General features: G+C 57.6%; 1 protein-coding gene across 2 annotated transcripts; it reads left to right on the top strand.

The window, feature by feature from the left end:
• Window positions 1-403: 403 nt before the first annotated feature.
• ZNF865 (zinc finger protein 865) lies at window positions 404-14034 on the top strand. 2 transcript variants are annotated; one of them, XM_030819568.1, is made up of 2 exons: window positions 404-489; window positions 10371-14034. In XM_030819568.1, the coding sequence occupies exon 2, from the start codon at window positions 10397-10399 to the stop codon at window positions 13562-13564; it is 3168 nt and encodes a 1055-aa protein (XP_030675428.1). In that variant the 5' UTR covers window positions 404-489; window positions 10371-10396; the 3' UTR covers window positions 13565-14034. The 2 variants fall into 2 exon arrangements, with proteins under 2 accessions (XP_030675428.1, XP_030675427.1); XM_030819567.1 differs by lacking the exon at window positions 404-489 and adding an exon at window positions 2201-2412.
• The last annotated feature ends 417 nt before the right edge of the window (window positions 14035-14451 follow it).

Below are 14451 nucleotides of genomic sequence, written 5' to 3'. Positions count from 1 at the left end.
AATTGGAGAGGACCCCACTTCCTGTGCCTCATGAGCGTGGTGCTCGCCAAAGAATGGTTTTGGGGGGAACCTTGGCCCCTTCCCCATCTCCATCAGACCCCGAAGTCCAGTGGTCCCTCGGAGTCCGCGGGGAATTGGTTCCACGAACCTTGCAGATACCAAGATCCGGGCATATTCAAGTCCAGCAGTGGGCCCAGCGGAACCCACGGATGTAGGAAAATCCGCCCTCCGTATACTGTGTGTTCCGTCGGTGTTTGGGTGAAAAAAAGTCTGCCTCTCAGTGGACCTGCAGGTCAAACCCGTGTTGTCCAAGGGTCAGCTGTATTCCCAGTACACATCCAATCTAACTAAAACATTGAACCTTCCATGCAGACCTGACCCCAGGTCCCACCGCCTCTATGCTAGCCAATTCCCAGAAATTCTGCAGCCATTTTGCCCCACCTCCTTGTCCTGAGGACCTACTGTTTGGAAGGAAAAATTAAGACAAAGGTATGAGCAGGACTGACAGTCTGGGTAAGGTTTAGAGATAAGGGGTGTGGCTTGGGGCGGGGCTAATGAACCAGGGGTGGGGCTAAGGCTGCGGGGCAGTTAGGCGGGGAACTGGGGCGGGGGCTTAGAAGAGGATTAGAGTTGGGTGGGGCTTAAAGAGGTTTAGAGGTTGGTCCGCATAAAGTGAGAGCGGTTTAAAGAGAATGGATAGAATTGATCTAATAGAGAGTAGGGGCTTGGAGCTGGGGAAGAACAGGAGGAACTGCGTGAGAGTGGGGCAAGGAGGACGGATTTTTTTTTTTTTTTTTTTTTTGAGACAGGGTCTCGCTCTGTCATCCAGGCTGGAGTGCAGTGGCCCGATCACCGCTCACTGCAGCCTCAACCTGCCATGCTCAAGCGACCCTCCCACTTCAGCCTCCAGAGTAGCTGAGACTACAGACGCGCGCCAGCATATTTAGCTAATTTTTTTTTTTTTTGAGACGAGGTCTTGCTGTTGTCCAGTCAGGAGTGCAGTAGCGCGATCTGGCTCACTGCAATTTCTGCCTCCCGGGTTCAAGCAATTCTCTCCCTCAGCCTCCCGAGTAGCTGGAATTACAGGCACCCATCACCACGCCTGGCTAATTTTTATATTTTTTGTAGAGACGGGGTTTCACCATCTTGGCCAGGCTGGTCTCGAACTCCTGACCTCATGATCCACCCGCCTCGGCCTCCCAGAGTGCTGGGATTACAGGCGTGAGCCACCACGCCAGGCCAAGAGAACAGATTTTAAGGTGAGGGGCAGAGCTTATAATAATTCAGCTCTGAGGTGGGCGTGGTTCAGGGCCGGGGGCCGAGGCTTAAAGGAGAAACTTTGAGGGAACAGGGTATTAGAGGTGGGACTTAGGAGAAGGTGCTGAGGGGAGCGCACGACTGCTATGGAGGCGGTGGGGAGAGAAGGAAGTACGTAAGAGAGGTGTATCTAAGGGAAGTTCCTGGGAGAGTGGAAGCTTAACAGGAGGGGCTGAATGGGCCTGGGTTTGGCTGTTTGGGATGGGGCTGAGTTGGGAGCGGGGATTATAGCGATTATATCAGCGGGGCAGTGTCAAGTGTGGTAAAGCCATGCATGGCTCTTGACCAGCAAGCAGCAGAATCAGCTAGAGTATTTCAAAACACGGATCCCTAGACCCCAACCTCAGGGCTTCTGTTCCGAATGGTCTGAACAGGCAGCCGGATGCTGCTGGCCTCCCAACTATCCTTGACAACCACCGATTTAAAAGAATGCTGTAGAGGTGGGAGGCACTCAAAAGTCACGAGGTGCAGCTTAAATGCTATGGGGTGAAGGGGCGGGGCTTACATGCAAGGGGCGGGGCTTGGATGGAAGGGGCGTGGCTTAGGGAGGGGTGAAGTTCCAGAGAGTAGGAGCTTGGAGAGGGGGAAGAACAGGAGAAACTACATGATGGCGAGGGGAAGAAGGCAGATTTTGAGGCAGTAGGGGGCTTATAATTACGCTGTGAGATGGGCGTGGTTCAGTCCCAGGGGGCGGGGCTTCAGTGTGAGACCTGAGCCGGAGGTGTGGCTTAACCGGACGCCCGGAGCGTGTCGCGGGGTTCCCGGAGAAGAAGCGGGCATTCAGAGCGCAGGCGCACCTGGCTCAGTTCACCCACCGGAAGCGGCCCGGGCTTTCACCGCTCGCGTCCCCGAGTCAGTGCGCAAGCGCATTTCCTCCCTCCTGGTCTCCGCCACCGCCTCCTCTTTCCGATCCTCCACGCCGGCGCCTCGGGAACGGGCGCGACTTCCGCTTCCGGGCGGGCGGGCAGGCGGGCGGCGCGGGGCTGCCGGGGAGGGGGGAGGGGGCGGCACTTCCGGTCGGGCCCTCGGGTCTCCCCGGAGCGGCGGCGCCTCCTCCGCCTCCTCGGCCTCCTCCCGGCGGAGACCCCGGCGCCGGTGAGTGACGGGGTGCGTGGCCCGGGGGCCCGGGTGCAGCGGGGGCGGGGGGCCCCGCCCTGGCCCGCTCTGGTCCCCAGAACGTCCCCCAACCCCTAGCAAGTCAGTGCAGCTCCCGCCGGGCCCTTGCCAAGGGACCCCCAATCACTGCTCCCCGGTAGGACCACTGCAGATAGCTCCCCCATGAACGCCCCCAGCTAGGATGACTGCCAAAGCGCTTTCATTCGTGGCGATCCCCTAAACGGCTGCCAGGGCCCCCAAATGATACCTCCTCGTAGGATCCCCTCCACATAGCGCCCCCCGTCATTGCTTCCTCCAGGTCAGCCTCCAGATGCCATCAGCATTGCCCCTCCCCACGTAGGGCAGCTGCTGGTGAACCCTCTTATTAGTATCCTCTATATAATTCTCCCCAGAGTGTTGCCTTAGTGCTTTGCAGCAGAACTGTCCCCCGTTATCTCTGTCCATACACAGCAACAGCCCCCAATGGCCCTGACCACCTCCATCCCCAGCAGAACGCCCCTTCGTGGGTGTGAAAATACTTTCTATTCTGGTCAGCACCAAGAATGCCTTTTTCCCTTCTGCAGGTCTTCCAGTGATTCCCCTTAAGAATACCCCTTTCAAAGCCACCCCCCCTCGCAGCGGGACAGCTCCCTCTAGAGTTCTTTCACATTCACATCCTCTCCCGCTTCAGGTAGAAATATCCGCCTGCTTAGATCCAGGCTCCCATGAAATACTCCTGTACCTCCTGTCGCCCCACCCTCATAGTGGTCACCCGTCTTCATTACTTCTGCCACAGAACAGTGTCCCGCAGTGAGGCGGTGAAGCCTTCCTTCCCAGAATGTTCCTCATCCTCTTACTATGTCGTGAGCAACTGTTGCCCTGACCCGCAGCTTCTCACCCAGCTCTCATGCCATCGTCCTGGACTCCCTAGGGAAGACCCTGGACTTCACTAGGGTGTAACTTCTTTTCTCGTAGGCATTCATTCTGTGTTGAACGCATATTCACTATTCTAGCTGAAGAGTGTATAGAGCCATGAAGGGGAGCAATACACACAGTCTTCTCACTGTGCGAGGTCTCACAGTCTAGTTGATCAGACACGCGTCAAAAAAGATACACGGGGTTTTGTGGGTTCTCTGAGAGTCTGATGAACTACTTTAGAGGTGAAACCTGAACTATAAGAGGCAGCTTAGCCAGGCAGAGACCTGGGTGAGCAGGCAGTAAGAACAGCAAGTGCAAAGGCCCTGAAGTGGCGGCGAGCATGGTGAGTGGAGGGACAGCAGGGGAGGCTGGTGAGGGTGGAGTGGAAGATTCGAAGGGAAGAACAAGAGGAAGGAAGCTTTGGTCTCAAAAGGCTTTGGAGGTGAGGGCACTGGGATAAATTATCTAGCCTTTGTCAGCTCTACCGAGCCCAGAATGTTCTTCATTCATTCATACGTTCATTCATAAACACTTGTTGAACAGCTGTTTAATGAGCACCTACTTTACATTGGGGGTACAACAGAGAACAAAATAGACAAGAATCCCTGACCTCATGGAGTGGACATGCTAGTTGAGGGGGGCAGATGATTAAAAAACAAAATACAGGCCAGGTGAGGTGGCTCATGCCTGTAATCCCAGCAGTTGGGAAGGCCAAAGTGGGAGGATTGCTGGAGGCCAGGAGTTCAAGACCAACCCTGGCAACACAGTGAGACCCTGTCTTTACAGGAAAAAAAAAAAAAAAAAAAAAAGCTGGGTGTGGTTGGTGTGCACCTGTAGTCCCAGCTATTCAGGAGGCTGAGGTGGGAGGAGTGCTTGGGCCCAGGAGTTCGAGGCTGCAGTGAAAAAAAATAAAAACCAAGAGTATATATGCGTGTTCAGAATATCATGGGATAAAGAGATAGAGCTGGGGGGGCTGTGGTTCAGGATGGCCTCCCCCAGGATTTTCCTGTCTTGTCATCTTGTCCCTCCCAAAAGCCACACACCAAAAAGTTATACAAGAGTAAAAATTCCCCTTCTCATGGACAACTGTGGCCCACTGGGGGGCTGCTCTTAACGGCGCCCCAACCCCAGGAGTGAAGTGATTAGGAGGATGAGCTCTGGATTCTACTAGGGTTCACAGCTTTGAGCAAATCACTCCCTTCTTTCCTAGCCTCATTCATTCACTTCTTCAAACAAAAATGTATCAAGCCAGGAACTGTTGTAGGTCCTGGGGATGGAACAGTGAGCAAGAGATAAAAATCCTTGCCTTCAGGAAGCCGATCATCTGGATGGGGAGACCAGCAAAATCAAGGCAAAGAAGTAGACTATGTGAGGTTATAAATGATGCTGAGCAGTAAGGAAAGAAATGAAGCAGGGTTAGGGAGATCAGGATGTGGGCCTGGGTGACAGGTCACTGGTTACTGAGAGGCTCATTGAGAAGACAATTGAGCAAAGATGGGGAGGAGGTGAAGGGGTGAGCGAGATGGTTGCCTGAGAGTCAGAGTATTACAGGCAGCAGCAACAGCCAGTGCAAAGGCCCTGTGGCAGGAATGGAGTGGGCACATTGGAAGAGCAGCCAGGAGACTGTGGAGGTCATTGTAAGGACTGTGGCCTTTTTTTTTTTTTTGAAAAGGAGTTTTGCTCTTGTTGCCCAGGATGGAGTACAATGGTGTGATCTTAGCTCACTGCAACCTCCGCCTCCCGGGTTCAAGTGATTCTTCTGCCTCAGCCTCCGGAGTAGCTGGGATTACAGGCATGTGCCACCATGCCCAGCTAATTTTGTATTTTTAGTAGAGACGGGGTTTCTCCGTGTTGGTCAGGCTGGTCTCAAACTCCCGACCTCAGGTGATCCGCCTGCCTTGGCCTCCTAAAATGCTGGGATGACAGGCGTGAGCCACCGCGGCCAGCCAGGACTGTGGCTTTTGAATGAGATGGGGTTACTGTTTGGTTATAGTCCTCCTGTCAGTAAAATGGGAATGATACTAACACGTTTGTTGTGAAGTTTGAATGAAACGAGCCACATAAGGCACCTAAGCACAATGCTTGTTAGAGATCAACAAATGTTGGTGACTTGTCCCAGTCTTGGGTCAAGCCAAGAGACTTGGGATTCGGTGGCAGGGAGATGGGTGGAGCAATGCATTTCCAGTATAACGTGGGATGGGGGATCCTCCTTCATTTTGGAGGGAGAAATATCGAAAGACAGCATGTGATGGGACTGTGGAGCCTTGCTGCCTTTCTTCAACCACTGGCCCTGCCACTAGTTAATAATGTGACTTTGGAAGTTTGTTTGTTTTATTTTTGAGAAACAGAGTCTAACTGTCACCCAGGCTGGAGTGCAGTGGCGTGAGCTCACTGCAACCTCTGCCTTCTGGGTTCAAGCAATTATCCCGCCTCAGCTTCCCAAGTAGCTGGGACTGCAGGTGTGCACCACCACACCCAGCTAATTTTTGTATTTTTAGTAGAGACGGGGTTTCACTATATATTGGCCAGGCTGGTCTCGATCGAACTCCTGACTATAGTTGATCCACCCACCTCGGCCTCCCAAAGTGCTGGCATTACAGGCATGAACCACCATGCCTGGCCTGACTTTGGAACTTTAATTTACCTCTCTGGCCCTCAGTCTCTTCCTTTGTATTTCAGAGTCAATAATTGTAACCATCTTCTAGGATTACTGGGAGTATTCGTTGAGCTAACACACATCAGAGTTAGAAGAGTGCTAGGCTGGTAGAAAGCACACATCCAGTGTTATATGTCACGTTACGTTACTCTTATTAACAAACCAGAATTTCATCACAAGGCAGCATTGTTGCAGCAGAACGGCCCACAGTCTGGCATCAGAAAGACCTGGAATCGGTTACCTGCTTTCCTCTTTATTGGCCATATGACCTTGGAGGAATGCCTTCCCCATGCTGCTCCTCAGTTTCCCCACTTATAAGATGGGCCCAGTAATGGTACAGGACTATGCTGCATCCGGGCAATGACAAATATCAAACTGGTCAAACAATAAATGTGAACCGTTAATACACTTGCTGTGGGACTCCTGTCCCTTGGTGGTGGTGGTGGTGGTGGTGGGCGGGGGGGTCCCTCCCCATCATGCTTCTCTCCGCATAAAACCCTCCTATGACATCCCCTCTTAAAAAGATACCAGTTTAGGCTTGAGTTGTGTGAACGAGGGAATGTCTCTGGTTTCCTAGTGGAAATTATCATGAGGCTGACCAATTCTGTCCACCACTGATGTATCCCCTTCAGCATCTCCACACCCTGCCCTCAGTGCCCTCCTCATAACATCACTGTCCCCAGAATTGCTTCTCCCAGGAATCCCTGGGATCATTTAGCTCTATTTCTGCTACATGTCCCCCTCCGTTCCTCTGGGAGTTTGATCAGCTTACTCTCATCGCTTCGTTCATTCCACAAATATCAAGATAGACATTCACAGCTGTGCATTTCCCTCTGAGCATTGCTTTGGCTGCACCTCCTCAGCTTTGGTATGTTGTGTTTTCATTTTCATTAATTGCTAAGCAGTTTTTTTGTTTTTTGTTTGTTTGAGATGGAGTCGCGCTCTTGTCGCCCAGGCTGGAGTGCAGTGGCACGATCTCAGCTCACTGCAACTTCCACCTCCCGAGTTCAAGCGATTCTCTTGCCTCAGCCTCCCAAGTAGCTGGGATTACAGGCGTCCACCACCAAGCCTGGCTAATTTTTATAAATGTAGTAGAGACGGGGTTTCGCCATGTAGGCCAGGCTGGTCTCAAACTCCTAACCTCAGGTGATCCTCCCGCCTCGGCCTCCCAAAGTGCCAGGATTACAGGTGTGAGCCACCGCCTGGCCAGCATTGTCTAATGTATGATTTCTTTGCGGACCCATTGGTAATTTAGGAAGGTGGTGTTTCATTTTCACATATCAGCAAATATTTGTCAAGCACCCACAGTGTGCCAGGTGCTACGCCAAGTGCTGGGGTCACAGGGGCGAGCAAGACAGGCCAAGTCCTTGCTTTCCTAGAGAGGGGCCAAACAGTAAACACACAGAAAAGGAATAACATGAGTTGGTGGCAATAACTATAATGAAACACCTGCAGCTGGATGAGGGGCTAGAGAGTGATGGGGTGGGGAGTGCTGAGTAGAGACCCAAGGAGGCTCCAGAGGGAGCCTTGTTGAAATCTGGGGGAGAACATTGTAGGCAGAAGAGAAAGTAACCACCACCCTCTCCTACCAGGCCCCTTGTATAGACACCCCTCATAACCCAGAAGACACTCCTAAATAAAGCTCTTATCCTGATAGTTCTCCCCTCCCTTTCCTTCACTCGGGGAACAGCCCGGTGAAACACTGCTCTGGGGGCAAGGGTGGGAATGGGGTTCAAGCCCATTGATCCAGACTCTTACTCCGTGACTATGGCAACTCACTTTGCCTCTCCGTGCCTTAGTTTTCTAATTTATCCAACGGCAGGAACACCTGCCCCTATTTCTTAGCATTGTGGGGAGTCAGTGAATTAATATGTGTAACGTGCTTAGAACCGTGGTGGGCCTCTGGGAGATGTCCAGTCAGTGACAGCTATGATTAACGTGTGCTCTAGTGGAGACAAGCTAGTCAGGGGCTTCTTTCCCCAAACACTCTTGCCCTCCCTCCCCATGGCCCCCTAAATCACCCCCTATTCCCTGCATCCTTATGGCCTGTGTTTGCCTCCCTGGCCAGTCAGCCCCCTCCAGAGCTGTCTCCCCAACTTAGGTTCCGCCTACAGCCTTCCAGTTACCACCCCAGCCACGCCTGTCCTCTTTCCGGAGATCAGATTAAACGGAGGGGGTGTGAAGGGCACGGGATGTTGGGTCTTGTCCAAGGACAAGGACACCCGGAGCTGGAGACTAAAAATATCTCACTCCAGGATGGCGTTTGGGGTGGGGGTGGAAGAGACGCCCCTCACCTGTGCGAGGAGAGAGCAGCCCGATGGATAGAGGATAAAGGGTCCAGGCCCTGGTAGGATCCCCCTTGATCCCCACAGTGGGCTGGACTTAGAGCCCAGCCCCCATCAGGTAGGGGTGATGGACAGGAGGCGGGTCAGACCTCACGGGCCCTTCACCCACTGACCCTCCACCCACTTGGTGGAGGTGCTTCCCCAGGCCAGCAAGTAGACTAAGAACTCAGAGATCAGTTACGGGAGCTGAGGGTCTGGTGTGGTGTGGGGTACACACATGGATACCTGCCATCTGGAATGAAAAGTCGTGTAAAGGAGGTGCCAGAGAATGATGCCGGGGGTGGAGGGTCAGGAGAAGCCCTACTAAGGGCAAGGATGTGGGGGGTCAGGAGAGGCCCACTAGGCAGGTGGGGGGGTCAGAAGCCCCACTAAGGGCAAGGATGTGGGGGGGTCAGAAGCCCCACTAAGGGCAAGGATGTGGGGGGGGGTCAGGAGGAGAAGCCCCACTAAGGGCAAGGATGGAACTCAAGCTCCCTGCTTCTGTTGCTAGGCTTAGCCCAGGTGTGTGATGTCATGGATGGTACAAATAGCTCAGGGGGTTGAATGCATTCTGCTGACGCATGTGTTTCATTACGTTCTGTTCCAACCCCCTTGAATCTCCCTGCAGTATAGGGGTCCCTCCCATTTTAAACATGGAGAAAGTGTGGATCACAGTGGAAATGGGATTTGAACCCAGGTCTTTCCGAGCCCAGGGTCTGTGTTTGGATTGTATCAGACCACATTCTGACTATATGCGAGCCCCCTTGCTGGAATTTGTTTCTCCCAGGCAAGCAAATTCTCCTGTCTACCGTCTATTAATATGAAAAGAGTGCATCCCCGCCATACTGACTTTTTTCAGTTCTCTAGGCTTCTCCTGACTTCCCCATTTCTACTACTAGTAGTAACAGTGATAACAGTATCATATCTTCTATTTTTTAATTTTAATTTTTAGAGCCAAGGTCTTGCTCTGTCACCCAGGCTGGAGTACAGTGATGTGATCACAGCTCATTGTAGCCTCCACCTCCTGGGCTCAAGCAGCTCTCCTACCTCGGCCTCCCAAAGTGCTGAGATGACAGGTGTCAGCCACTGTGCCCAGTCCATACCTTCTATGTACTGAGTGCTTACAGAGTGCCAGGAACCGCCCCGCTAAGAGCCTTGCACATATGAGCGTGTTGAATCCTCACAGTCCTGTGAGGTAGGCGTGTGCTTTGTCGTCCCCAGGTGTGGATGAGGAAATGGAGGCACAGAGAGGTTCAGTCACTTGCCCATGGCCACACAGCTAGAAAGTGGCAGGGCTTACATTTGATTGTGGCCCCAGAGTCCTCCCTCCTAATTACGCTGATAGAAACTGTGGTTCCCCTTATCATTATGCTCATTTTAGGATAAAACCTGAAGGGATGAGAACGGAGGGCTGCGGGTGGGGTAGGGTGCAGGAGTATGGGGAGACAGCAGAGGGCCTGAGAGGGTTTGGAAAGAAAACTGAGTCCAGAGGCCCCCAGGATGCTTGGACAATTGGAGTCTGAGAAGGAGAGAAAGTAGAGAGGGCCCAGGCCAGCGCGCAGGCTCACATCTGTGATCACCCAGCACTTTGGGAGGTGGAGGCTGGAGGATCACCTGAGTGCAGGAGTTTGAGACCAGCCTGGGCAACAAAGCAAAACCCTGTTTCTACAAATAATAAAGTAGAGGTCTTGCAGGTGGTGTGGAGGAGAGGGTCTCCTCTACAAAGCTGTGTCAGGGGGTGGCAACAAAGCTGTGTCAGGACCCCAGAAAAGATGGGGAGAGATGGAAGGAATTAGAGAAGGAAAAGAGAGATGGGGAGGGTGGTGGGAATTGAGAACACAGAGAGGGAAGATGAAGGTGGGTAGGAGAGTCCCGGGGCCAGGGAGCGAAGAGGAAGGGCTGCCCTTTGGGGTGGACAGGCAGAGGGACTGGAAGCCTAAACCTGGAAGGCGAGGGGGTGTGATCCGCACAAGGATGGATGAGTGGGCGCACAGCTCCATTCACCTGCGGTGAGACCCAGCGCCGCAGCCGTGTCCTCAGCCCCGTCCTCCTCTTCACAGGGTCTCCCGTCTCCCACCCGCCGGAGATGGAGGCGAACCCAGCGGGCAGCGGCGCCGGGGGTGGCGGGAGCAGCGGCATCGGGGGTGAGGACGGGGTGCACTTCCAGAGCTACCCCTTCGACTTCCTGGAATTCCTCAACCACCAGCGCTTCGAGCCCATGGAACTGTATGGGGAACACGCCAAGGCAGTGGCGGCCCTGCCCTGCGCCCCCGGCCCCCCACCGCAGCCCCCGCCGCAGCCCCCTCCCCCGCAGTATGACTACCCGCCCCCGTCCACCTTCAAGCCCAAGGCGGAGGTGCCCTCCTCGTCCTCGTCCTCCTCCTCGTCGTCCTCCTCGTCATCTTCGTCCTCTTCCTCTTCCCAAGCCAAGAAGCCCGATCCGCCCCTGCCGCCCGCCTTCGGGGCGCCCCCTCCCCCCCTCTTTGACGCTGCTTTCCCCACGCCGCAGTGGGGCATCGTGGACCTCTCGGGACACCAGCACTTGTTTGGGAACCTGAAGCGAGGAGGGCCCGCGTCCGGGCCGGGGGTGACGCCTGGGCTGGGCGCTCCCGCGGGGGCCCCAGGGCCGCTTCCTGCCCCCTCGCAGACCCCGCCAGGGCCCCCCGCGGCGGCGGCCTGCGACCCCACCAAGGACGACAAGGGCTACTTCCGAAGACTGAAGTACCTGATGGAGCGGCGCTTCCCCTGCGGCGTGTGCCAGAAGTCCTTCAAGCAGTCCTCGCACCTGGTGCAGCACATGCTGGTGCACTCGGGGGAGAGGCCCTACGAATGCGGTGTCTGCGGCCGCACCTACAACCACGTGTCCAGCCTCATCCGCCACCGCCGCTGCCACAAGGACGTGCCACCGGCCGCGGGGGGTCCGCCCCAGCCCGGCCCCCAGCTCCCGCCGCTGGGCCTCCCAGCACCCGCCGCCAGCGCTGCCACCGCCGCCGCCGCCCCCTCCACAGTGTCCTCGGGCCCTCCAGCCACGCCCGCGGCGCCCGCCCCCTCCGCAGACGGGAGCGCCGCCCCTGCTGGTGTTGGGGTGCCCCCTCCTGCCACCGGGGGCGGCGATGGCCCGTTCGCCTGCCCACTCTGCTGGAAGGTTTTCAAGAAGCCCAGCCACCTCCACCAGCACCAGATCATCCACACGGGCGAGAAGCCCTTCTCCTGCTCCGTGTGCAGCAAGAGCTTCAACCGCAGGGAGAGTCTGAAGCGCCACGTGAAGACGCACTCGGCCGACCTCCTGCGCCTGCCCTGCGGCATCTGCGGGAAGGCCTTCCGCGACGCCTCCTACCTCCTCAAGCACCAGGCGGCCCACGCGGGGGCGGGCGCCGGGGGGCCTCGGCCCGTGTACCCCTGTGACCTGTGCGGCAAGTCCTACTCGGCGCCGCAGAGCCTGCTCCGCCACAAGGCCGCCCACGCCCCGCCCGCTGCCGCTGCGGAGGCGCCCAAGGACGGGGCGGCCTCGGCCCCGCAGCCCCCGCCCACCTTCCCCCCTGGCCCGTACCTCCTGCCCCCCGACCCTCCCACCACGGACAGCGAGAAGGCGGCGGCGGCCGCGGCGGCGGTGGTGTACGGCGCCGTGCCCGTCCCGCTCCTGGGCGCCCACCCGCTGCTGCTCGGCGGCGCGGGGACCAGCGGGGCGGGAGGCTCCGGCGCCAGCGTCCCAGGAAAGACGTTCTGCTGCGGCATCTGCGGGCGCGGCTTCGGGCGCCGCGAGACCCTGAAGCGCCACGAGCGCATCCACACGGGCGAGAAGCCGCACCAGTGCCCCGTGTGCGGGAAACGCTTCCGCGAATCCTTCCACTTGAGCAAGCATCACGTGGTGCACACGCGCGAGCGGCCCTACAAGTGTGAGCTCTGCGGCAAGGTCTTCGGCTACCCGCAGAGCCTCACCCGCCACCGCCAGGTGCACCGGCTCCAGCTGCCCTGCGCCCTGGCCGGGGCAGCCGGCCTCCCCTCCACCCAGGGCGCACCGGGGGCCTGTGGGCCCGGGGCCTCGGGCACGTCTGCAGGGCCCACCGATGGGCTGAGCTACGCCTGCTCGGACTGCGGCGAGCACTTCCCGGATCTCTTTCACGTCATGAGTCACAAGGAAGTCCACATGGCAGAGAAGCCATACGGCTGCGACGCCTGCGGCAAGACCTTCGGCTTCATCGAGAACCTCATGTGGCACAAGCTGGTCCACCAGGCCGCCCCCGAGCGCCTGCTCCCGCCCACACCCGGCGGCCCGCAGCCCCCGGACGGCTCCAGCGGCACGGATGCGGCCAGCGTGCTGGACAACGGGCTGGCGGGGGAGGTGGGGGCGGCCGTGGCGGCACTGGCAGGGGTGTCTGGGGGTGAGGACGCAGGCGGGGCGGCGGTGGCAGGGGCTGGCGGGGGTGCCAGTTCCGGCCCCGAGCGCTTCAGCTGTGCCACGTGCGGCCAGAGTTTCAAGCACTTCCTGGGCCTCGTGACTCACAAGTACGTGCACCTGGTGCGACGGACCCTGGGCTGCGGCCTCTGCGGCCAGAGCTTCGCGGGCGCCTACGACTTGCTCCTGCACCGCCGCAGCCATCGGCAGAAGCGGGGTTTCCGCTGCCCGGTGTGCGGGAAGCGCTTCTGGGAGGCGGCCCTGCTGATGCGCCACCAGCGCTGCCACACGGAACAGCGGCCATATCGATGTGGCGTGTGCGGCCGAGGCTTCCTGCGCTCCTGGTACCTGCGGCAGCACCGCGTGGTGCACACTGGCGAGCGGGCCTTCAAGTGCGGCGTGTGCGCCAAGCGCTTCGCGCAGTCGTCCAGCCTGGCAGAGCACCGGCGGCTGCACGCTGTGGCCCGGCCCCAGCGCTGCAGCGCCTGTGGCAAGACCTTCCGCTACCGCTCCAACCTGCTGGAGCACCAGCGGCTGCACCTGGGCGAGCGCGCCTACCGCTGTGAGCACTGCGGCAAGGGCTTCTTCTACCTGAGCTCCGTGCTGCGCCACCAGCGCGCCCATGAGCCGCCGCGGCCCGAGCTCCGCTGCCCCGCCTGCCTCAAGGCCTTCAAGGATCCCGGCTACTTCCGTAAGCACCTGGCTGCCCACCAGGGCGGCCGGCCCTTCCGCTGCTCCTCCTGCGGCGAGGGCTTCGCCAACACCTACGGCCTCAAGAAACACCGCCTGGCGCACAAGGCCGAGAACCTCGGGGGGCCTGGAGCGGGGGCGGGCACCTTGGCCGGGAAGGATGCCTGACCGAGGGGTTCCCATCCCACTTCCATCAAAAGCCCCCTTCTGGACTCCCACCTCCCAGGACTGATCAGACTCTCCCCCCTCCTCGCTGTTGCCCCATCCTTCAGAACTTCAGACGGACTGGCGACCTTCAGGGCGCACGCCCGACAGGCTCAAGACTGAATCACTCCCATCCTCGACCTCTCTGCCCTCCCCTCATCCCATCAGACACTGAACCCTATCCTCCGTCCACCCCTCGTTTGTGACCCGCAGCAGCCCCCTGCCCCAGCAGCACTCTGCCCCCAGTAAGTTTTGGCGGAGATGGGTCTGAACCGCCCCTCCCCCTCCTTTGGAATCTGGCTGGACAGTGGAGTATGAGCAGAGTTGGGAGGGCACAAGGGAGTGCTGGGTGCTTTTTGGGGTGGGGGGGTGGGGGGCGGGGTGGCAGACGCGGCTTGTACAGAGCGGAGAATAATAAATCTTACCATGAGGGCTGCTGGAGTCCATCCTTGCACCCCACCCGGGAAGAGTGGGGATTACGTGGTGGCAAAGCACAAAGTTAAAACTTGTTTCCTCTGCAGTTTTGATGCTGGGCGCTTCTGTCTCTCACGCACTCTCATTCAACAGGGACTTACTGAGGATTTGCTGTATTCCCAGCGTTAGTCTGAGCTGGGCAAATGGAGATGGACAAGACAGGTAAGTGTCTGCCCTCAGGAACCGACTTAACATGCCCCGACTCTTCCCCTTCCTGATGCTTTCAGCCTTTGTTCACTCCACCACCACTTCCGGAGGCCTCCTGCCTGCCAGGCCCTGAGCTGGGCACTGGGGAAACAGATGAATTGGACATGCCCCTTGGCCTCAAGTAACACGAAAGAGAACTCCCATCCGGCTGCCGCAGCTGCCTCAGAACC

This window comes from Nomascus leucogenys, chromosome 10 (genome assembly GCF_006542625.1).
Source record: "Nomascus leucogenys isolate Asia chromosome 10, Asia_NLE_v1, whole genome shotgun sequence".
NCBI classification, from domain to species: domain Eukaryota; kingdom Metazoa; phylum Chordata; class Mammalia; order Primates; family Hylobatidae; genus Nomascus; species Nomascus leucogenys.
This window is presented reverse-complemented; position numbering and strand designations above follow the sequence as displayed.

Coding starts and splice junctions, on each gene's coding strand:
- ZNF865 (XM_030819568.1), top strand. CDS start 10,397: ATGGAGGCGAACCCAGCGGGCAGCGGCGCCGGGGGTGGCGGGAGCAGC.